The sequence below is a fragment of the Zophobas morio genome, unplaced genomic scaffold, assembly GCF_036711695.1.
Source record: "Zophobas morio isolate AGI-343-1 ecotype UQ-CSIRO unplaced genomic scaffold, CSIRO_AGI_Zmor_V1 ptg000012l, whole genome shotgun sequence".
NCBI classification, from domain to species: Eukaryota; Metazoa; Arthropoda; class Insecta; order Coleoptera; family Tenebrionidae; genus Zophobas; species Zophobas morio.
This window is the reverse complement of record NW_026972117.1, coordinates 18,876,501-18,900,602: the sequence shown is the minus strand read 5'-3', so window position 1 is coordinate 18,900,602 and position 24,102 is coordinate 18,876,501. Positions and strand designations below refer to the sequence as shown.

The following is a 24,102-nucleotide window of genomic DNA, read 5'->3' as shown; positions in this document are numbered from 1 at the left end:
GATAAAAAGACATTACAATAAATATAAATACTATTATAATACAGCTCTATAATAAAACAACAACCTGGTCTACAACAAACAACAAAGTTAAGGTTAATAATTCTTCAAAGTCTGCAACTTATCACACGCTGGCGTTTTTATATTCTGAGCTGCTTGAAACAATTCCCGATCGCCAAAATTTCTAGCTTTCCAGATCATCGAATCACCTTAAAACACACATTACATAGAGACGAAAATCGAAACACGTCGCAAACACCTACGATAATTTTTCTCCCGATAACAGGAATGTCTCAACGTTGAGATGTACTCCTCCTCGACCGACATTTCGAGCCGTCGCACAGAACCCTGAAACTCGGCGGCAAAATTTTCTTTCACATAGTATGGTATTTTCAGGTTAGCTGTACTTCTCGCGATCGGGTATTTCCTAAAAAAGCACAATCGAATTTTGGTTACAATAGTCATTAGTAACTTACGGATTCGCCTGTAGACTGTATGGGGGGTCTGATACGAAAAAGCTTGAAGCCATCGATAACACGATAGCGAGGATTATCGGTAATAATTGTACGAATGCTGAGTAATTGCTTTGCTGGGGTGAAAAAAATTAGTTAAATGTGGAATGACTTGATTAGGATAACTTACTTCTCGATGGTGGTGGTTGTGATGACTTTCCTGAGTGCCGGCACCTTGTCGCTGCCATCTTCCGCCCCTTCGTACATATACGTTTGCTCCGTTGAAACCCGATCCAAAGAACATGTTGAAAATTTCATCTGCACCGTCAGCGTCAAATTCTCTGAAAGTGTTATTGTAGTGAGTTCTGGATGATAATCGTTCATCTTCGGGTCCAAATTGATCATATTGTTTACGTTTTTCCACATCAGTTAAGATAGCCACAGCATTACCTGAAATATGGAGGGAAATTAGAATTTTTTTAATGTGAAGGTTTACCCATTTAAGTCACCAAAAACTTAAGTTGAGAAACTATCATTTTTTAAATTGTATTTGTTTGCGTCACTGTTCATGCTTTACTTGTCAAATATCGCGCAGACGTGGATCACTTAATGTTATTCTCAAATTGTTTCACCTCTAGTAGTAATATCTGAGAGGTAACCTATATAATTTTAAAATAGTTGCAATTGAGCACTTATTTATATAAATGGTTTAGTTTTCTTAATAGTATTTACTACCGCTGACCTATTTAAGGTTATATAGTACCTTTTAAGGCATTGAAATTGAGGTTAGTTGACCTTATTGACACTTTCTTCAAAATGGCGGAACCAATCAAAACAGGCTAAACAGAGATCACCACAAGATTAATATGAAGTTTTATACTTGATTAACTTTTGAAAATTTTATGTGTAACTCGATCACCATCTTTGTTTCTTTTTTTAGAAATCTTTTATATCTCGCTACCACACTTGCTTAATGATGTTTTTCGCCCTCAAAACTCACCAATTTTCTTGAAAGCTTCTGCCGCCCCTGGACACTTGTTCTTGTCAGGATGAAACTGCAAGGCCAATTTCTTGTACGCTTTTTTAATTTCAGAATCGGTGGCATCCTTGCTGACTCCCAAAATCTCGTAGTAATCCTTACATTTATTAATTTTCTTCACTGCCTCCAGTTGATCGGGGGTGTACTCGGGGGCTTTGGGAGTTTCTTCAGGCTTGGGGGCCACATTGGCGCGCCGTCTCGGCTGCTCCGTCTCCACTTTCTTTTCCGCCATCAACTTTACTTGGGCAAGGAGATCTGCAAGACGCAAGGATAAAGGACACGTCAGTTATCCTGACTGTTGTTTGACGTACCTTTGGCTTTCTGTGAAGGATAGAGACGTTCAGCTTTGTGAAGAAATTTTTCGGCTTTCTCGCGATTGCGTTCTTGGATGTACGATTCGGCGAGCTTAATACATTTATCTGCTTCATCTTTGTTACCGTCCATTACAAGCGGACAAACTGGTGGTTAGGAGACGCACAAAACTTTCACAAATCAATCGAATTCTTCGATGTGACGAATTAATTAAGGAACAGCTGATTTCATTTTGACGTACGTCAAATTTAAATGACGTTCGACTATTGACCTAACAAAAGTAGATTCCGTCCTCTGGTGAATGAATTCGCTGTTTTGTAAAATCGGAGTTGATTGATCTCCAGGCGAATCGAGTCAACACAACATAAATCACACGTGGCACATTTACAACTGCTTGAATAAAGCTATAAATCGTCGTAACCGTAGAACGTTTTTTTATCCTTCAATGGAAGTTTTTACACGTTTTTCCGCGAGTGGCGCCTCCGTCGTCTTTTTCCAATATGGCGCGTGGTGCAGTGACGTGTTTGATTATTTTTGTTGTAATTTGTGGTTTTCTGAATGTAAAAGGACAAAAAGACATTATATTATTAAATGAAGACAACTGGACGGACATGCTGAAGGATGAGTGGATGGTGGAATTGTAAGAAATAGTTTTTTTTTACGAAAACAAAAACGCCGCTGTCATGTCAAATGATCTCATGCGAAACCGAAACAAAAATCGGGAAAAGTGCCGTGTTTTATGAAATTGGAGGTTGTGAAGCGTGTTTCCGGCGTTTCTTGGTGTTTGTATCGACACTGGGCGTTGACGATGACTGAGTACAACGCCGGTTGTCGGGTGTGTAATTGGTCAATTATCGGCAATTTGTTAATTGCAGAAACTCGCCAAACTGGATTTTTCGCCTAAATTGAAAAATTATGCGGAGAAGGAATTTTTCGGAAATTGAGTTAATTTATTTGGGGGCGACATTACATTACCCACTTGAAATCTCGTGCTGTGACATCAGCATGTTGACACCATGCCAGTGGCGTACAAAAACCAAAAGACTTAAATTTAAACAAAAAAACCGTTTAAAAATAGCCACGTAAGGCTACTTTTAATACATTCTTAACCAAAGCATTTGAAGCTAATGTCTTCTTCTCGTTGGTAGCGTATGCCAAAAAATTCGTGCTATCTTATCCGCAATCCTGTTGTTATTGGATCAGATTTATATTTTCTACAAAGCTCCTTTCTATTTAACTATTTAAATGGGTCAAATATATCATTAAAGACAAACCCAGTACAAATCTTTAAGAAAAAATTGCACACAAATTTCAAGAGCTATTCATACCGAAATTAGTCAAAACTAATAAACAGGTGATTCAAAAGAGCTTCAATGGCGAGGGTGATTTTTTAAATTTCTGCTTTAGTTGGCCATGGCGCTTACGTCAGCCGTTTCTTATGCACTGCTGACGTACGCGTCATGGCCAATAAGAGCAGGAGTTTAAAAAATCACACTGTATAAATCATGCGTTGACCGGACAGTGTAGATAGATGAAAATATTCGATCAATGATTTTGTGTAGGTACATTCCACAGCACTAAAATCAGAAACAGATTGGTGTTGTTAAATGTTTAGAGTTTACTCATCCAATTTCACTAAAAATATAAAAGTGTGAGGACCATATCTCTGTTTTGACTCGAGCTAATTGTGTAGATAGTTTTAAACAACAAAACTTACGTTTAATGTTTTCTTGGTTAAACTAACTGCTACGCAGTATCTGATACGAAGTGTGTTTTATGTTGTAAATTTTGCTAAAAACCGCCAACTATCTAATCTATAATTCTGATAATAAACAGTTTACTGATAAAAAATAGTGTAATTCTTTAACCACTTTGAGTACATACTGGGATTCATGATTTTGAAATTTTATCAAAAAGTATCATATGTACAAATGATAAAAAAATAACTCCAATTACTAAATTCAAATTTAGAAATAATCTACAATTTCCGTCGCACCCAAGTTACTTAAATTATTTATTGGCATTTGTGTTCAGTCAAGAAGGAATAATAATAGTAATAATGTTTAAGCATTGTTTGTCGTGTAGCCGACTATTAATCAGGTTTTATTGTTACAATAAAAACCATGTGTATTAAATTAGTTTCAAATCTGAGATGTTTACAGCTGTTGTACACAAGCAGTATTTTTGTAAATTTTAATCTTGTAAAAATATGCAAAAAATAAATAATTTAGTAGGTGTATGCAATTATTGTTTTATCAAGACGATTAAAAACAAAGTACCAATTTTATTCCGTGGATTAATCTGGCAACGATCATTACCGTGGAGCATTGTTACTAACAAATTAAATTGGACTTTGAATATCCTGAGACGTCATTTGGAATAAATGTAAGCTAATGTATATTTCGACGGCGTTAATTAAAAGTATGAAAAAAAGTCTACTGTATTCAAAAATAATTTTAAGATAAGAATTTATTATTATTAACAATGTGTGAAGCTGAAGGCAATCTTCGCGTCCGAAATACAGGAAATTGCCCAAAGTAATCTAAATTTAAACTACTCGGTTGCTGTAGAGCTCCATAGGTGCAGTTAAGTAAACGCTAACGGTGAAAGTAATTTTCAACAAAATATTCTGACCGTCACCTCACTTGGCATTAGTAACTAAAGTATTTGGGAAATTTCTTCCTAAATAAAATAGGTATAGTATTTTTGTAACGCATAATTCCAAAAAAAAATCATAAATAAAAAATTGGCCATAATTTAGTTTTTTTTTTAAGTAAAAAGCAGTGGCGTAAATAACACCCGCACACCTCATGTGGAGAATGTGAAATATATTTAAAGCAGATAACCAATGGGAAAAATGTATATATTCTTAACTTCGAGTGTCCATGTTTATACTTTGAAATAATTCGGCTATAAGCACGTTCAGATTACAAACATCGGCGGTTAAAAGAAAATAAAATCTGACTGATTTTGTCTCATCAACGCCGAGAATTGATTAAATAAATACATTCAGTTTTTTTCTCAAAAAATTAGATATCTGGCGGAAACACTCAGAAATTTGAAGAAATTTATTCGCTAAATTGTAACATTTTTTCTTAAACGAACAAATTTTGATTAACAATTTACCGTGCTTCCAATTATCTTAAAATATCAGCATTTGGTTTTTTAAGTTAAATCTGGGTGCCAAGGTAAAAACTCAACACGGATTCATAAATCACACCTGCAGGAGTATCGAGTTTCATAAAATTAAACATTGATTAGTCGTCAAACTTGTAAAATGAGATCATTATTTTTGGGAGGGCGGCATAAATGAAAACATTTTTATTAATGATTTGCCATGCTTACGATAACCTTAAAACCTTTGCAAAATTATAGAACATTCGGTTGTGCAATTTCAAAGTTAAGTTATTATAGTTTATAAAATTTAAATAATTGGTTAGAGTAGGCTTAATTCAAATTACGTCAAGCTCAATTCAATTATCTTAGAAAGTACTAGCCCTGCCCACCCACCCTTTTTTTTCTTAGAGGATTTATCATTTGCCAAAATGAGTCTTATATTAACAAATACTAGCCCCACCCATCCACCCTTTATTTTCTTAGAGGGTAAGTCATTTGCCAAAATCAGTCATATCTTAGCAAGTACTAGCCCCGCCCACCCGCCCTCTATTTTCTTAGAGAGTTATTATTTGCCAAAATCAGTCTTATCTTAGCAAGTACTATATTTTGCATTTGTTTCTTAATATGTGTCATCATCTTTTCACAACAAGAAACTTAAAACATGTGGTAAATTTGTATAGGAAAATATGGATTTTGCAGCTACGCTCCACCCCTCGGTCTGACAACGAATGAAAAATGACGACTGAAATCGAGGCGGATGGGTGGGACTTCTCTTTTGGTTTTTTTTTTAATTAAAAGATTTAGTTTTCTTTGTATAAGACGATTACTTAAGAACATATTTTACATGGTAATTTCTCGTAGAAAAATAAGAATTTTACAATTAAGCTCGGCCCCTCGATTTACGACGATTAAAAAAAAAATGATCAGAATTAAGACAGGGTGGGTGGGCGGGGCTTGCATTTTGCATTTTTTTCTTAACATACATATAGCCATCTTATCACAACAAGAAACTTAAAACATGGTTAAAATGGTACGTTTTTGTAAGGAAATATGTATTTTGTAATTATGGGGCGGAGCCTAGTTGAAAAATCGATATTTCCTTATACAAATTTTCTATTTTAAACATGTTTTAAGTTTCATAGTGTGAAAAGAAGTCTACACATATTAAAACAAAAAGACAAAATGTAAGCCCGCCCACCCGCCCTATCTCAGTTGTGATGATATTTTTTATTTGCCGTGAACCAAGGGGGCGGAGCTTAACTGCAAAATACTTATTTCTTTACAAGAAATTAAAAACATTTTTTTTGGAGTATCGTGTTGTTTAAAATATACTATGTACATTAACATAACATAACATATTTATTTGTACATATAAACATATAACACTGTTTTTGTACACGTCAACATACAACAAAACAAATTTTTTACAATATCTACATGGAATTTGTGTAAGGCAAGACCTAGTAACGTTAAGAAAAAAAGGCACAACATAAACCCCGCCCACCCACCCCATCTCGATTATGATGTTTTTTTTTTATTCTTAGAAACCTTTTTTTAAGGAAATATGGATTCTGTAATTAGGCTCCGCCCCTAGGTCTGCCAACGAATGAAAACTTCATTACTATTTAGATCAGGGCAGGTATGGGTGGAGTTTAAACTTTGGCTTTATTTTTTTCTTAATATACTTACATAGTTTTTTTTAAATAACACGATACTCAAAAACATGTCTTACATGGTAATTTCTTGCAGAGAAATAATAACGATTTTGCAATTAAGCTCCGCCCCTCAGCTTACGAGGAATAAAAAAAAACATCAGAATTGAGTTAGGGTGGGTGGGCGGGGCTTATATTTTGGCTGTTGTGTTAACATACCAAAAAAAAAACAAGAAAAAAACAAGAAAAACTTTTCAGAACAAGAAACTTAAAAATGTTTGAAATGGTAAATTCTTCTAGACAAATATGGATCTTGCAATTAAGCCCCGCCCCTCGATCTGACAAGGAATGAAAATTAATCACAACTTACTTTCTTTACAAGAAATTAAAAACCTCTTTTTGAGTATCGTGTTCTTCAAAGAATACTATGTACATTAAGAAAAAAAGGCCAAATATAAACCCCGCCCACCCTCCCCATCTCAATTGTGATGATTTTTTTTATTCTTAGAAACTTAAAACACATTTAAAATGGTAATTTTTTTAAGGAAATCTGGATTCTGCAATTAGGCTCCGCCCCTGGGTCTGCCAACGAATAAAAACTTCATTACTATTTAGATCAGGGCAGGTATTGGTGGAGCTTAATCTTTGGCTTTAATTTTTTCTTAATATACATAGTATTCTTTAAATAACACAATACTCAAAAACATGTTTTACATGGTAATTTCTTGTAGAGAAATATCGATTTTGCAATTAAGTCCCGCCCATCGATCTGACAACGAATGAAAAATTCATCACAATTGGGACAGGGGGGGTGGGCGGGGCTACATTTTACCTTTTTTTTCTTTACTAATGTAAATTTTTGAGATAACATCAGCTTATAGTTTGTGGGGATTATTCGCCAAATTTTAGTTAGCGTTTTACCGTCTACACAATATATTTAATACACATATAAAATCTGACCAACATTCGGTCCAATAACATTATCTGTCTAATAAATGTGGCTACCGAAGACCGACAGACAGACAGATGGACAGACGGAAACGGGAGACGTATTTTCCGTGCTTTGGGAGTCATGAAACTTTGAGAAAACATGAAATTAGACAGTCGTCCGATGGACTCGATTACAATACTTCCTTAGCTTACGTTGGGGAAATAAAAACATTGCTATAGGAACTGAAAATGTGAGTAAAAACGCCAAATTCGAAAAACTGATTTGTTACGTTTTTTAGCAAAAGATTATGTATTCTGGGTGAATTATGATTTTCTAGAAGGTGCTTTAAAGAAGTCACAAAAAGCTAGACATAGTTTAGTAAAATTGTAAATATTTTTGAACTATGCTTATAAAAGTAACCAAAATTGTTAAAATTTATAGAGAACATTCTGTGCATTTAGATTTGAAAATTTTTGCAAGCATTGTTAAAATTTTGGTATTAGCCATAACTTTTTTCGATGGAGATTTACATGTGTTTTAAATTTAAAGAATCTTACAAAAAAAGTCAAGTCCGGGACCAGATTTGGAAAAGTGTACACTATCACAGGATAGTACAGAATCTCCCACTACTTATAAGCAGCGTAACATGATCATGTTTAAAAAATAATAATTAATTAAACAATTTTTAAACAGACTTTTAAACTTTTAAATGGAGAAATTAATCGCTTCCATGGACACAATTTTTTTTTGGTACCGTGTTTGCCTACTGTGTTCATGGTTAGCGGCAGTGTCGGCTGCAGTTGCGACTAAATTTGTAAAAGGTCGTAGTTAAGAATCTTCAAAATTAGAAGTTATGTCTTCATAATTGGGAAAAATTAATAAATTAAGATTACAAAAAAAATTGATACTCACGAACTTGGCATATATCCGTGAAATTATTATTGATACACATTCTATGAATAATAATCCTCGAACTGTAATCTATATGTTAAACAAAAGTTGACTCTAATTGATGTAACTCTGTAGATAAGTTTTTTAGCCGTCGGTCTGTCTCATTAAATTTTAAGTGTATGTTTGCTTATTTTTTAACATGCTATATAAATAAATATAACACGTACATTCGTGTAAAATTCATTTATTTGTTTATAATATATCCATTTATATTGCCGAACTACAAAGTATTACCACACTCGCCATCGATCCACAGCCGAAAAATGTCAACAAACAGTAGTAGAAATAAATAGATCAAAAGAAAAAACGTTTTGTGAGATTTAGTTTATCCGTTCCAGCTTTGAAATGTGGAAATAATTTTTCCAATGCAGACAAAACAGTGAGTCAGTTTTAATTACCTGATGCACTGTTTAGAAATTCCATAAACTCGAATCGTGTATGCTTGCTTTGTTATCATTCCTCTTATTTTCTTTCTCTCTCTTTTCCTCGCCCACATTCACGCTGCAGCAATTTGTTTAGTCCATTTGATTTATAATATTTTTGTCCCAAATGGAAATTTCCAAAACAATAGGTTTATTTCATTTTTCGTTTACTAATTACATTCCCTTCTTATCGCGTTTAGGTAAACTAAGTGCACTTTTAACCCACATAAAATGTCCCAACAACCTGATGACGAAAGGTTACGTGTTTAAGTTTGCTGTAACTTATCGCATTGCTACACTGTCAGATGACTTTTTAAATGAGCGTTATTTTCGTATTCAGTTCGTGGAAGATTTATCTAATAATTTTTTTCCAAAAGAAAAGACAAAAAATGAGATTTTCAACCTTAATATGACGAAAGTGTGAGCTTTTCTAAAAAAAAGTATAGTAATCGTGTAAATAGTTCCTTTACCTTCTTTCAGTTACGCACCGTGGTGTCCGGCTTGCAAAGGACTCCAAGACACGTGGAAGCAGTTCGCTGCGTGGGGCATCGATATGGGTATCAAAGTAGGCCAAGTAGACGTTACAGCATCCCCAGGTTTGAGCGGCAGGTTTATGGTGACCGCCTTGCCAACCATATTTCAGTATGATTTCGTACTTACCCCGATAAAACTAGTAATAATAATATTTTTGTTAGTGTCCTCAACGGCGAATTTAGACAATATAAAGGTTCCAGGGATAAAGAGTCCTTTATGTCGTTCGTAGTCGAAAAGAAATGGCAGCAAGTCGAACCGGTGCCTTATTGGAAATCGCCCAACTCCGTACAAATGTCGATTGTTTCCACATTTTTCAAATTATCGCAAACTTTAAGGGTTAGTTAGACGAATTTATCGAAATAATTTTAAAAACGTGTTTTTTAAGCTTATTCACACTAAATTGATGGAAGATTTCGGTCTCCCGACGTGGGGATCCTATTTGATTTTCGCTATTGCAACTATCATTTTGGGGGCGCTGCTGGGTCTTGTAAGTTATAGGGTCGGTGGGAGGCTTTATTTGATTCGGTAGGTCCGTAGGTCCTGGTTTGTTTGATCGATCTTATCTACCCTCCTAAGCAACCCATAATAATCACAACGGAGAAAAGGAAGTTAAAAGAATCTGATGATGAATTGGTAGGATTATGGGCTGGCGTGTGTATTTATTGACCGAGGGATGTTTTAGGGTGATGAAGACATAAAGGATGATCTGCTGGACGACGCCGAAGTGTCAGATCAAGAGAAAAGTAAGAGCAATCCCAGCAGTCCTAACGCGAGGAAACGCAAATCAAGAAGAGCGGATTAACAAAAGAAGGCTGCAAAATTTGAGACTTATTCCAGTGACAGTTTGGGGTGTGAACTAACAATAAATGGAAACGATTAATAAATAATTCCATGAAGATATTCGAATTTTCTATTATTATTAATATTATTGTAGATTTTTTCAATAAACTTGTGATGTTATTTTTTACATTGATTTTTTTGTACCTGACGTTTGAAAATTCATTTGATGTCAAAATTTGTGTCATGTGCGTTAACTAAAATGAAGAAGTCGTTGAAGTAACACAGTTTCATTTAGTTACCACTGTGTTATTTTTATTCTTTGTAGGAAAAAAGCGTTTTTGATTGACAAAATTACGGAAGACTCGTTTTATGAAAATCTACTTCTGGGGCTGCTGTCGGTAATTAGAAGTTGTCAGTTCGTCAGCCACATTATTTTAGAACGGTTTGAACCAGCGACGGACGACCAAGTTGCGTGTTGGGAGGCCGCTAACGAGCTCTCCCTGCCAGAAGACCTACGCAATTTTTTTCGTTCCACGAACGGATTTTCTTTCAGTTATAAATTTCAGTATGAGAAACCGGAAAGCGAAGAGAACGGGACTCTCACTGCCGGCATTGAAATCTACCCACTTTCCAAAATGGAACAAGTTCCAATAAACGAGTCCATGTTCTTGTTCGATGGTAGGACGAAAATTTTGGAGCCTTATAACAAGATCAACCTTTTGAGCAAAATCGACGACAACAATTACGTGGTGCTAGCACAATTCAACCCATCCACTCCACCGAACTTTTGGCTGTATTACAAGACTAAGATTTTCTATTTCCTGTGTGAGGACATAGTTACATATTTTCGAATGGCTTTGGCCCACGTAGGTGCTCCCGGATGGCAACTAGCGGTGTTAAAAGCGAGCTTACCCGAATGGAGTGCCGAGCTGATTCAGATCTTGGCACCCGGTGTGTTCGACAATCGGCGATTGTTTGAAAACAAAAACGAACTGAACAGAATAGATTGTGACATATTTAACACTGAGAGCGACCTACAATTGACCGCGAGGAGTTTCCGTGAAGAGCAGAAGGTAAAGGTCACCCCACCGGCAAATGCTTTGAAAAAGACGACAGTCTCAAAGGCTAAACCGAAGAAATGATGTTTATTGTAACAAAAGGTGTAATACATGGTGGATTTTTAACAATGGAATTAGGTGGCTAAGCCTCTAAAGTAGGCAAACAGGTTTCTTATAGCTAAATTGAGCAACAATTGGATTAGTCTTCCTAGACTCCATCCACGGGAGATTCGGAATTTGGGACACATTTTTGAAGAAGGAATCAGACATGTTCATTCATCGTCATCGAAGAGAAAACGGCGACGTTTGGGAATAACGACTTCTTCGCTAGAGTCGTCGTCGTCGACGCTCCTGAAACGTCAACTTTACGACTGGTCATCATCGTGTAACGCAAACTCACCTGCCCAATCCAGCTCTCCTGTGTATCTTCAAAATGTTGCCTGTTTCTTTATCTTGCTTGCGTTTCCTCTTCTCATGCGCAAACTTCTTTACATAGATGACCTTTTTTTTCTTTACAAAGTCACTGTCGTCTTCATCTGTGTAATCTTCATTGGTTTCGTCTGTAAGATCGTCGGACTCGCATCTTCGTCCTCTTCTATTAACACAGCTATCACTAAGATCATTCTCGTCTGTTTCATCCGTGTAATCTTCGTCGCTATCTTGTAACCTTACGCGCACTTTCCTCACCCTTTCTTCGTTCTCATTCGCGTTGTACTTTTTGTAGGTTCGGGTTCTTTGGGGAGCTTCCTCATCAGCTTCCTCTCGTTTAAGTCTTCTCAGTCTATCTGATCTACTCTCGCTGTAGTCTTCATCGCTGTCACTCCCTCGGTATTTGTTCCTTCTATATCTTTGGTCACCTTCATCTCGTTTCGAGTAGCGTTCTCTTGTTTCCCGTTTATCACGTTCATCGAACTGGGAAACTTTATATTTTCTGTCACAGTTAACCGAAGGGATAACTGCCAGACACACAAAGAGCAGCGCGCAACAAATTACGACCCTGGAAAAAAATTGGCGCGAAATCTTAAAATGAGCGGGAACTTCAAACCAAACATCACTTACCTCATTGTGAGCACCCAAAATGGGTCTGTCGGTGTGTGGTGATCCTCTTAAATAGAAAACACTTCTTTGTTTGTCCTGATAAGGCGATTCTCCCGAAAATCCTTTAATCCGTGTTTAAATCGTAGCAACAAAGAAAATAAATACGGTGCACGCAGAGGCGTCGAACGATTACTTTTACCCACTAAATCGAAGGTTAATCTCATTGATAGGTGAACGTCTCAATTCGCAACGTAAAATAAACTGAAAATTATTAGATAATTTTCGTATTGCCGGTCTTCCGTCCTCATTTAGGTCGCTGTTGGAACGAGATGGCAGTAAAAACGTAGTGTCCGTATTTTTAAAACCTGGCACTGAATCTTCGAACTGCTTACGTACTCGATAAATAAATTTCTAAAAATAACGACGCCCCGACCGAAGAGCTAGACTCGAACCAGTACGATTTTCATTATTATATAGTTAGTGCGCGTAAGTTTCCATCTTGAAGTAAGTAAATAGGATGTTTGCTGACGGATTTTCGTGTTTTCACGTACACTGTGTGATGCCAAGAGCTTAGACTTCTTTGTTTCGTAAGATTACCACTTTTAAACGTGCGAGCAAGATCTGGACTCGTTGCATAACCCCTTCTTGTAATTAGAGCCGAACTTTCGAAAAGTGCGCCAAAAAAGCGTCAAAAACAAAACTATTATTTAAAGTGACGTCAAAGGGGGCCTTGGCTGTCCCAAAATTGTCTTCTAATTTGATCATGAGGTGTGATAAGCGAATTTTTTCACCATGGGTCAGAAGGCTCGTTTTTTGCGATTACCGCACTGAGTTGGTGGTCGTCTAGACGGGATTTTGTTTTGACTATATGTCACTGTTTTGTGGAGAATATGACGGTTCTATTTGTGTTCTAAGCAACACGTTGACATTGTATTTATTTTTGGTTTGTGTGAATGAAGATTGTCTTCGTTTGAAATTACTGTAATAAAGACCGCAGTGGCCACTAATTGGGTTCATCGGCTTTTTAAATGCTAGTAATGAAAGGAGAGATGTTTAAGTTTACGTCTAGGGTACAAAAATATCAACACACTATGAAAAAAAATCGCTTCTAAATAGACGTACCTACACGTGTTTATTTGAACGGTTAATGAAGTATATTTTTTCAAGAAAAAACTCCAGTGAAGTTTTTTGCAACATTGAAAATAAATATCTATGATCTTTTTAAACTTAGCTCTTCTACGAAAGTATAAAGAGGCTGCTTACTCATTCATTGTGCAATAACAACACTTATTCCTTGAATTATATCTAACTAGGAAATCCCCATGAATGTTTCCACATAAACCAAACATTTTGGCAATGCTTAAATTTTTACATAGATTTTAAGAAAATTTTTTCGACAGTTCGAGGTGCCAAACGGACTTATTACTTTATACACCAGTAGAGGTCAGATTTTAACTTCGTTGAAATATAATTTTGATGATGTGTCACGCGCATGCCTTGCTTTTTCCCAAAACTACACAACGTATACAAACAACGAACTGAAAAATGAGAAAAAATTATTTCGGTCCGACCGTGTATATTTTTATAGTGTGTAAAAGAGTAAAAATTTCAACTTCACAACATTTGCAGTTTTCAAATAATATCAAATTTAAAAGAGACATCAGACCGACTTTGAATGTGAGATTTATTTCGTTCGTTTAATAAACATCGGGACAAACGACAGACAGACAGACGAAAACGGGATACTTATTTTTTCGCACTCTAGGGGCATGAAACGTCGAGAAAACATGAAACTGATTCCGAGTCAGTCTGAAAAAAAATATAAGACGTTGTTAGGTGGAGTTTCAGTTTTGAGTACTGTTTTTAAATATTTTTCTCTACTTTTTATGAAAAGTTCAAACTGCCGTTTAAATTTTTTTAGCCAGCTCGTAATACAAGTGAGATTTTATTTAGATAAAAATAACGCTTCTATTGTGTGCCACAAGACTTTCCATCTTTTTGCCAACACTTTCACGCAATTTTCAGTCCGATTCTTTACTACGTTTGCTTTGGCATCAAAGAAAACTTTATTCTAAATTTGATTCATTTAAGTGTACTGTAATTTTTTTAATCAAAAGTTCCTGAAATCTTTTCTGTTAAATAAAAAAAAATGAATGGTCATTATTCACAGTAATTCACTGGAAGATAAAAATAATGCCAGACTAGCTATTTTGAAGCCGATTTTTTGTCTTCTTGAATTTTTTTCCATTCACGTGTAAGTTTTGCGTGGTAGGTGTGAACTTCCTTCTTGGAAATTTTCCAATATCCACGGTAGATTTTTTTCCTTTATCCGTGGTATGCTATTCAGAGGTGAATGCGTAAAACTGTTCACATATTTTTGAGGTATACCCTACAAGTAATTTTAAAAAATATATTCTACCTCAGAGCTCATTTTGATTGCAGCTTGTTCACAGTTTATTTGAGATGATGTCATCTTATCTTTTTTGGTACGAATTCCATAATTTGCAATCCCGAAACGGTTTTAGTGTTTTATCACATTGCAGCCAAGCTTGTTATGTAATCTCTGAAATGCAGTATTTCAGAGATGATTCACTACCCTGTGCTACCAAAATAAATAAAATCTAACTTCTTATATGCTTATTTATACCCGATTCATTATAAAATTTATAAAAATGTATCCAGTTTTCGTAAGAAGGAATATTGTGTCTAAAGGAAAACTAAATAATACAAAAGTTAACATAAGAGCAACAGCGAAAACTACTGTTTTTTTACTCGATATGGTTTTGTTATAAATGTGATTTCACTGTTAGTCTTAGATATTTTCTTGTATTTTTTACCATAATTTCAAATTTTTATTTATTACACTTTTAAATTAGTACATCGGATTAGAATTTCACACCTGATGTATAATTATTGATTTATTATCCTTGAACATAATGAAACGTTGCCTGATGAAAAATGTCGTATCTGAATAATATCCTGGCTTATTCAGGTACATCTAATGGTTATTTTATTATTTTAGTCTTTAATGTGCTCATCGCTGACTAATAAACATACCAATGAAAATTACAGTTACGAGTTTTCATATAACTAAGAAATAATTTCATCAGATCTAAATATAATACTAAATACCGGATGACTAATATTTATTGATTGAAGCAAATTTTTGAGTTGGCAATTCTGAATTATTATCAGTTGACAGTTGTCAATTTTGAGATGAGCGTGTCTACCAATGAGAATTTTACAATTAAAATGCCATCATAAAATTTTAAATATGTTGCCAACGTGACAAAAAAAATCACAAACAGTAATACCCATTCTGTATTTTCTAAAGAAATGTTTGCATACTAATTCAGTAAAAAGAAAAATGTGAATAGGTACTATAAGAATGGATAAGAATGTCACTGAATACAAGTGGACGTAAAATCTACCTATTCAAACTATGATTTAGTCTAAAAAATTCTCTCTTTGACTAATTTTGAGTCAAAGTTGGCAACATTCGTATTTTTTGGTTTTTGGCGATTATTCACGTTTCACATGAAACGTGAATAATCGCAATGTGACAAATTACTGACCCAAATTTGGTATTCAACAGCTTTTTAATCTTGTAAATGCACACCTATAGTTTTTACATCAATTTTTTTTAATTCCTCAAACGTGGAACATGCTCACATAATGACTTTTTTTTTGTAAAATTTTAAGAGTTCTACAAATGAAATTGAATTTTTAACCCCAAACGGAAAACTTCGAAATATTGTCTTACAGCGCGTCGACCGTTGCAGCGAATCTTAACCAGTTTCTAACTTTTTAAGGGATGATTTTTTGTGCTGGGGATTTTTACGTTGTTAAATAATTTTCATTGCATACTTCATTACTTCCAGCTTTGGTTTATATTTTAGAACGTTTGTTTTATCATTTTGTACCTGTTTCAAATTATATTTTTTAACAAAGAAAATTTTAGTTAGCCCCTAAGCACCGCAATCAGTTGCACGCGTTGTGCAAAAATTTCATATTTTGGATCTTCTGGAATTGTAAAGTTTCAACATATAAGATGGAAAGTGAAAACTTTTGTCTTGTTGTGGATTATTAAATGACTTATGAATTTAGTGGTTTTAAATTTAAATTACTTAGTTACAAATGAAAATCAACAAATTTGACTGTCAAAAATTATTACCCACGTTAAAAAAATGGGTCTAAGATTATTTCGACAGAACTTCCCTCGCTCCTGAACTCCAATAAAACAAATCCAGCTTTTTCGAAAAATTATAAAATTTGATTATACGAATTTAATTTTTTTTATGAGAACCCTTATAATTTAAAATAAGGATATGTATGCAACGTTAAAGTAAATGTAAAGAAGCATGCTGAGCGTACGTTCCAAATGACTTTTTTTTAATAAAATTTTGTGATGACGTCATCAACATTTTTACAAAGACACGTCTATCACTTTGGATAGGTGTAGTGATAACAGTATTGCTTTCCCAAATTTTCGGGAAAACGGAGTGGGCCATTCCCGATTTAATCATAAAAATAAATTGACTCTCTCATTTATTTTTGAGTCACCATGTATAAGAAATTTAAAAACTTTTAAAGCAATCACAAGTATAGACTCGTCATATTTTGTACATTTTGGATAGGATTTATTCGACAAAATTTTGAGATGACGTCATCAATTTTTTGGGAGGAGATAAACGAATAAATTTTGCTTGACGATTTACCATGATTGCGATAACCTTAAAATATTTACAATATTTTCGAGCATTCGGTTTTGCAGTTTCAAACTTATATTGCAAAATATTGTTATTCAGTTTTGAATTTTTTTCAAAATTTTAGAAGTCTAGGGTGAAAATTCGACACGGATTCACACACCACAAGTGTAGGATAGGAATATCTTATTTTATGAAATTAAAAAAAATATATTTTAATTTTGGAGATGACGTCATCCTATTGGTGGTGGGGACGATTAGCCAAATTTTAGTTAGTATTTAACCATCTACAATACACGATATTCCTAATATATATACAAAAGTTGACAACAATCGCTGTAGGAGTTTCGGAGATTACTCGTCTAATAAAAATACAGACAGAGAGACATACAGACAGACAGACAGACGGAAACGGGGGATCACTTTTTTCGTACTCTTAGAAATCATGACACATCGAGAAAATATGAAAGAGGTAATTCGGCCGATGGACTCGATTACTATACTTCCTTAGCTTACGCTCAGGAAGTAAAAAGCAGAAAAATTTTAAACGTAAGATTTCAGAACACATAACTCGGCTTTATTTTTTTCTTATATGTGCCGCATATTATTATCATCTACGTTTTTTGAAATACTAAGAACATTCTTTGACAAATTTCTGTTTTTAAAACTTTAGGAATTTTTTTAAAGGTTATTGCACATCGAGGGTATAAAACGTCTGTTGTGGATTATTATTAAAAGGCTTATAAATGTAGTGGTTTTAAATTTACTTCTGGTAAAGGGAAAACACCCAAGTAATATCATTCATAAAAAAAAAAACGGCACAGGTTCAAGATGACATCCTTGTCGAACCCCTGAAATTCTGTTATGACAGATGACGTCTGTGTATGGAAATTTTATAATTAAAAACAAAATTCAGTAATTCTGACTACCAAAACTGATTATTACATTAAAACAAGAAGAAAAACTTAAAATCTAAATTTCAGAGTACCTACATAAGTCAGTTTTATTTTTTTCGTATATTTGATGTATTGAAATCTCTTAGATAAAAACGAAATTTAGTAATTCTGACTGCCAAAAATTATTATTACGTTAAAAAAAGAAGAAAAATTTAAAATTACTTGTGAACTCTGTAAAAAAATACCCTCTAGATTTTAGAGTGTATAACTCGGCTTTATTTTTTTCTTATAGACGCCATATCATTGTCATCTACGTTTTTAAAAAACTAACAACATTCTATGACAAGTTTCTGTTTAAAAATGTTGCTAACTGAGTTTTTACTATTTATTCGAAAGTAATCTACCGAAAAATCAATAAAAAACACAATCAAAGACGGACGGGTTTTTAAAAGTTTGTCTTGGATCATTGCATTTTCAACAAACGCATTTAAATTGACGATAATTTGATAAGACGAAAATTCTGTCAATATGCATCATACAATATTAAAATTGTTCTACTTGACTGATTTTTTTGGATATTTCGTGGTATTTTGTATATTTTATAAAAATAGAATTTAGCTTCTAAAACTCATTTCTATCGAAAAAGCAGTAAAAACACGATCAAAGGCAGTCATGGATTTTTGATACAATCTTCGTCTTGTCAGATAACCTTCAATTGGTGTTTAAAATGTAATGATCAAAGACAAACCTTCAAAAATCCACCGCTTCCTTTGATCGTTTTTATTGCTCCCTCGGTAGAATGTAATAGATTTTTACGCGTCTCTAAATTGTGTGTAATGTGTAATTTAATCTAGTTGTATTGGAAATAAATACTAGCATAAATTTAAGTTTAGGATTTAAAATTGGACTTCGTACAACACTGATTTGTTTTGTTTAATATTTTGAAACTTTTACCTTTTTTCTGTAATTTTAAGGTTACAAATATAGAAAATACGGATTCAATCAAAAGATTGAAGATTTCACAAGTTATAAATTTTAGATTTCTTTTTTTTATTTGATTATACTTAGAAGTTCAAAACATTTGCGTCCATCATACGGTTTTCGTCTGCAGTGGATTTTCCCTAAAGCCCACGCTTCATAACACTACGTCCCTTGGCAACGCTAACAAATCAATAAAACTAAACCGAATAGAAAAGTAGATTAAATTGTTTATTAGTGAATGCTCTATAAAACAGCTCTGAAGATTTTTTTGTAGAATTAAAAAGACAATTTTTCATTCCTTAATTAGACTCATAGTTACAAAGAAAAATCAGAAAACTATATTTACATTTTTATTTTCAAGATGGCAGCCGATTGACAATATCCCCGAAAACTCAACTTTACACTAAAAAAAACAATGCTACCTATCTAAAACAGACGATTTACGTTTTAAAATTCAAACTAAATATACCTACTCTTTTAATGATTCTGAATTATGAACAACTCCTCGTATAAATTAACACCCATCTAAGTTACAGGTTTTAATGAGCAGCCTTTATACTGATAACTCAGATCTATTTTTAAGCTTATGTTTCAAAAACACGTACAACAACTAATAAGGAGTTTAACCTTCTTAACTTCGAAATATTTTTCTGTTGCCTTGAAGTCATAAAAAGAAGTCCTTGATGTCAAATGCGTTCAAATTGGTTGGCTTTTAAATTTAATTCACTGTTATATCAAAACATATGTTTGTTTGTGTTTGTGTTTTTTATTGAAGGATTCGTTTTTTAATATTAAAACTATCAAGAAATATAGTTTGATTCCACTTGTACGTAGAAGATCCATTTAAACCCTAGCGATGACGTAGAGTTACAAGTTTGAAATCTAATTTACCTTATAAATTGATGAATTTAGTTGTTATACAATTAAAAATATATAGCTTTTAGCAAAATTACAAGAGAACATCTTAAGAGTTAAAAAAAACACGAAATTTTATTTTTTCTTAAAGGAAAACGATCCCGTATTTAGACGACCCATTTCTCGCGTTTGGCGTATACTAAATTGCATATACACCACTTACCATAAAATTCCCAGCATTCCACGCCTTTCAAAGCCCCGAATTTTTTCCTGTTTTTGGCAACCACGCTATGTACTTTGGCCACACACGCCTCGATTTTCACCAAAACAACCCTTCTTGCCCATAAATCAGGTAAAAACAACGCAATTCTTTGTGCGCGCTTCACGAGGTTATATTTAAAAATGCGCTGTGTAATTGTTCACCGCACACGTGAACCTTTTGGCATCTCCAGTGGTCGAAATTTTCACGGAATTCTAAAAATATCTTTGATAATAACACGTAGAGTCTGTTGGAATACAGTTTGATATCGTAAAGTGTCGCGTAAATCGTTTATTTTTTCTGTTATGATGTCGTGAGTTGTCGTTTAAAAATAAATCCAACTCATTCTCCCTCACTACAAATCTTTCTCGTCGACAGAAAACGATTTAGTCAGAATGGGTAACACGCGGAGTGCAGCAGATCACGAAGTTGATATCTGGTGGGACAACAAACCTTCCACTCCCACCAGCGAAGTGATAGAAGAAGAAACCAAACTCGATCGACAAAACCGCATCAAAGAAGAACTAGACGAGTTCAAGCTCGACTTGGCCCGGAAGCACGAAAAACGCAGACAGCTGATCGCGGAGAAGCGCAAAGAAATGGAAGATCTTCGCGAAGAAGTGAAACGGCTGACACTGGAAAATGAAGAATTGAAAGCGAATAGGAGACTTACACATGGAACGAACGACTTGGAAGATATTAGACAAAAGAATCTCGAATTGAAGATGACGATAGCGAAACTGCAGAGTGATCTACAGGATTTGAACGGTGAAATGGTTACTTTTGAGAAGGAACGGCAGGATTACAAGGCTCACGTGGTGGCTCTTAAGGACGTAGTGAGTGTTTCTAAGCAGATGTTGATGATCAGAGAAGCGCAGTTGAAGGAACTGAGAGAAAAAGTTAAAGAAATTGAAGCTTCTTTAGCCGGAAGAGAACTGAAAGTGCTATCACAGGACTTGAGGGCGGAATATGAAAAGCAGTTGCAGAATATTAGAAACTTGAGGGTGTTCTACGAAGAGCGACAACGCGCTGACAAAAAGGAAAAAGAAGAAATGAGGAAATTGTTGGATGAAGTCAAGAAGGAACTACAAGACGAGAGAAACAAGAATGCGTAAGTTTTTAAATCAGTTTGATGTTTTATCTTGATTGAACGTTTATAGAGAGCTAAATGAAAATTTGGAAAGGTTAGAAGAAGAAAACTCGAAGAAGTATGACGAAATAAAGAATCTCGAATCGAATTTAGGTTTGACTAAGGCGGAGTGTCGTCAGTATGAAGCAGAATTGTCCGTTATAAATCAGGTATTTTTGCTTTTTTTGTACGTATTTAAAAAATAATAAAAGTTATTGTAGCTGTTTTCCCAAATTCTGCTTGGTTTCAACAATAACCAAGAAATCGACATGGATAAATTAATCAAATTGTTGGAAGAAAACCACCACTTGCTTCAAGACATTGCCGTGAATGAAGAATCTAATCAAGTTTCGGCCTTACCCAAAGTTCTTTTAGATCTAGTTAACGAAGTTAGTGATTCCAAAGACACAGAAGAAGTAGAAGCACCAAAACCAAACCCAGAAACGCAAATTTCCAACCAACTGAATAGTGCGTCCGAAATTGTTGAAAATTTGCCAAAAGTATGGAAAGTTCTGATTGAGCTCCTAAGTCACCAGTGTGCTCCTGTCACCAACGAGGATCAAAAGAACGAAAATCCTTGCTATAAACTAGTACAAACACCAAAAGGACTCAATCCAGTCCTCAGCGTTAGCCAGACTTTTATTCGTTTGAAGGTAATCCAAACCAATGTCTTAGTCTTGTTTTTGTTGTTAACATTCGTTTCCAGGATCTTATTCTCGAGAAGAAAAGTCTCGAACGCGAAACTGGTCGTTTGAAACACTTGAACACCCATCTAGAATGCCGTCTACAAGAACAAGAAAAACGTCTAGAACTTGTCACCAACGAACTGTCCGAAACTTGGCATGTGGTGGGCAAACTTCAAAAGAAGCACCAACTTCTACACACGCAAGAAAAAATTCTCCGTTACGAATTAGCCCAAAAACGCAAACTCCTCACCGAACTCAAAGCAGAATTAGAATATAGTCGCGAAAAGTGGCAAGAAGCCAGAGAGAAGAATTCCAATACAGAAAAACAGTGGGAACAACTGCGGATCGAGTTCGCGTCACGTAAAACAGCGGCAGGAGATGATTCCCACAACAGTGTCGAAAGTGGATACAGTGACGACAAAGAGTGTTCCAGTGAAGACGAACCTGGATACGAAACTGACGTCTCAGAGGGGAATCCGAAGCAAGAAAATGAAGAAAAAACGATTGACGATGTTTTGTCTGCGAGGGAAGAAAGGCTGATGAGGCTGGAAAGCCAGTGTAGTAGTTTAGTACAACAGGTGGCCAACACTTCAAGCAGGAGTGTGGCCATTTCAAACAAACTGGACGCGCTACATGAGGTGTACACGGAGGGAAGAGAGAATGGTGAGACGTCCGGATTGGGCGAATCTACCGATGGGGGGAGTTCGGAGCAATAGTACAAATTGTTGACTTGTACAAACTTGACTTAAGTATTATTGTGACTGTAATATTTTTGCATGTTGTTTTTATATGACAATTCAATATTTTGTGTATAATTTGTGAATAGATTAAAGTTGTTTTAAAAAAGTAAATAAAACAAATTTTTGTTTATGTTATTGTATGATGTGTAAATACAACACCTTGCCAAAAGGATCATTAGTTATAGTGTCGTCAGATTAAAAAATACCGCTATACTAAGTTTTGTCAATAATTTCGGAGGTTTCTACGGTCGGAATCAATACATGATCTTTTTTCTGTTAATTGAGTTAAGAGTTACTGAGTTACCGTGCTCTTTTGCCTTGTTCTTAACCCTGCTCCTGAAGATGCCACTTACGAAAGTGTGCGAAACGTTGAGCTCAAAAACTCAGTTTACACGGTTCCAACCCGGAAAACGATCATGTAAGTTTTGACAATACTCAGAAAAATAATATGTATATGAATTTCAAATCTACATATTTTTATTTTTCAGTCATTGCGATTTTGTTTACTAGTTTTTTCATGTTAAAATTGTCGGTTTTCTATTGATTAGTCATAGTTTAGCACGTACAAGTCATTTGTGAGGATTTCATTTGTTTGGAAATCATCTTTATTTTTAGACCAAAAATACCTAAGGTTTATTTTTACTAAATTATTTATTAGAATAAAATCTCATATCTAACCATGAAACATTCAAAAATTCTCGATGAATCTTGATATTTACGAGAAGATATTAATAAACATTTAGTTTCTATTAAACAAAAATGTTATTTGACAAGTGTGCTAGCAAAACCACAAAACGAAACGTTAATTTATATTTTTTTTATATATACTGTGGTGTTCCGATTTGAAAAATTAAATTTCACGTCTAGGTTTGACTACGTTTGGGGGAACAGCGAAAAAAATTGCCCTTAGCTTAGAACTTCTAGGGAATTTTGTAAGATAGTGCAGGTGCAGGTATACATAATTTTAAAAAAGTCACTCACTTCCTGTTTTTAGCTGCGTCGCTTGTTATTTTGCTGTTTGTGAAAACCACGTATTTGTAAATAGAGAGCGTACGTAAACTTTTGGTTGCAATTTCACCAATTGCTTAAACAAAAATAAGTCGCATTCGACGCCACAGTCCCCCTCAACGAGCATAATTATTGTAAGATCAGTTATTAACGATTTTACGATCTGAAATGTTATGAAACTGGTGAATTCGTTAACATGTGTTTGTAAATTCAGTTCATGTTAGGGTTTCTAACGTTCATGGTTCTAACGCCATTTTACAACAATGGTGTACTGTAAATGTTCACGTCAAACATGTGGCAGGAAAGTGACTTATTCAGGCTCTGGATCTTTTTACTTAAGTCATTAAAATATCCGCATTTCATAATTTCTCACCAGAGATTTATAATAATTCATTGATTGCATTTAAACTACTTAAATAAAATTATTATCCGTTAAATTAATATCATCGTGGAGTCGAAAACGGGAGCGCTGTAATATGTTCATGCAGGTTTAATAATTTCTTATGACTTGAATTTGAACATTTATTCTTGAATTACTCTTGTGATCTTCACCGTGTTT

At 34.5% G+C, this 24,102-nt stretch overlaps 5 protein-coding genes across 5 annotated transcripts; 3 read left to right on the top strand and 2 right to left on the bottom strand.

Annotated features, from left to right (window-relative positions):
• Window positions 1-18: 18 nt before the first annotated feature.
• On the bottom strand, window positions 19-2,197 carry LOC135127957 (dnaJ homolog subfamily B member 12-like). Its single transcript, XM_064054670.1, has 6 exons — window positions 1,800-2,197; window positions 1,450-1,743; window positions 640-899; window positions 474-586; window positions 261-424; window positions 19-206 (listed from the first exon to the last, which is right to left on the bottom strand). Exons 1-6 carry the CDS (start codon window positions 1,930-1,932, stop codon window positions 94-96), a joined length of 1,077 nt encoding a protein of 358 aa, XP_063910740.1. The 5' UTR covers window positions 1,933-2,197; the 3' UTR covers window positions 19-93.
• Window positions 2,198-2,279: 82 nt separating this feature from the next.
• On the top strand, window positions 2,280-10,374 carry LOC135127958 (thioredoxin-related transmembrane protein 1-like). The gene is made up of 6 exons (XM_064054671.1): window positions 2,280-2,440; window positions 9,354-9,515; window positions 9,569-9,743; window positions 9,793-9,894; window positions 9,945-10,040; window positions 10,090-10,374. Exons 1-6 carry the CDS (start codon window positions 2,301-2,303, stop codon window positions 10,207-10,209), a joined length of 795 nt encoding a protein of 264 aa, XP_063910741.1. The 5' UTR covers window positions 2,280-2,300; the 3' UTR covers window positions 10,210-10,374.
• Window positions 10,375-10,405: 31 nt separating this feature from the next.
• LOC135127955 (tubulin polyglutamylase complex subunit 2-like) lies at window positions 10,406-11,374 on the top strand. The gene is made up of 2 exons (XM_064054668.1): window positions 10,406-10,463; window positions 10,513-11,374. Exons 1-2 carry the CDS (start codon window positions 10,414-10,416, stop codon window positions 11,327-11,329), a joined length of 867 nt encoding a protein of 288 aa, XP_063910738.1. The 5' UTR covers window positions 10,406-10,413; the 3' UTR covers window positions 11,330-11,374.
• On the bottom strand, window positions 11,306-12,507 carry LOC135127956 (DNA topoisomerase 1-like). The gene is made up of 3 exons (XM_064054669.1): window positions 12,305-12,507; window positions 11,646-12,242; window positions 11,306-11,596 (listed from the first exon to the last, which is right to left on the bottom strand). Exons 1-3 carry the CDS (start codon window positions 12,307-12,309, stop codon window positions 11,518-11,520), a joined length of 681 nt encoding a protein of 226 aa, XP_063910739.1. The 5' UTR covers window positions 12,310-12,507; the 3' UTR covers window positions 11,306-11,517.
• Window positions 12,508-19,950: 7,443 nt separating this feature from the next.
• On the top strand, window positions 19,951-22,665 carry LOC135127951 (myosin-9). Its single transcript, XM_064054663.1, has 5 exons — window positions 19,951-20,073; window positions 20,359-21,091; window positions 21,141-21,279; window positions 21,331-21,762; window positions 21,816-22,665. Exons 2-5 carry the CDS (start codon window positions 20,376-20,378, stop codon window positions 22,509-22,511), a joined length of 1,983 nt encoding a protein of 660 aa, XP_063910733.1. The 5' UTR covers window positions 19,951-20,073; window positions 20,359-20,375; the 3' UTR covers window positions 22,512-22,665.
• Window positions 22,666-24,102: the final 1,437 nt, after the last annotated feature.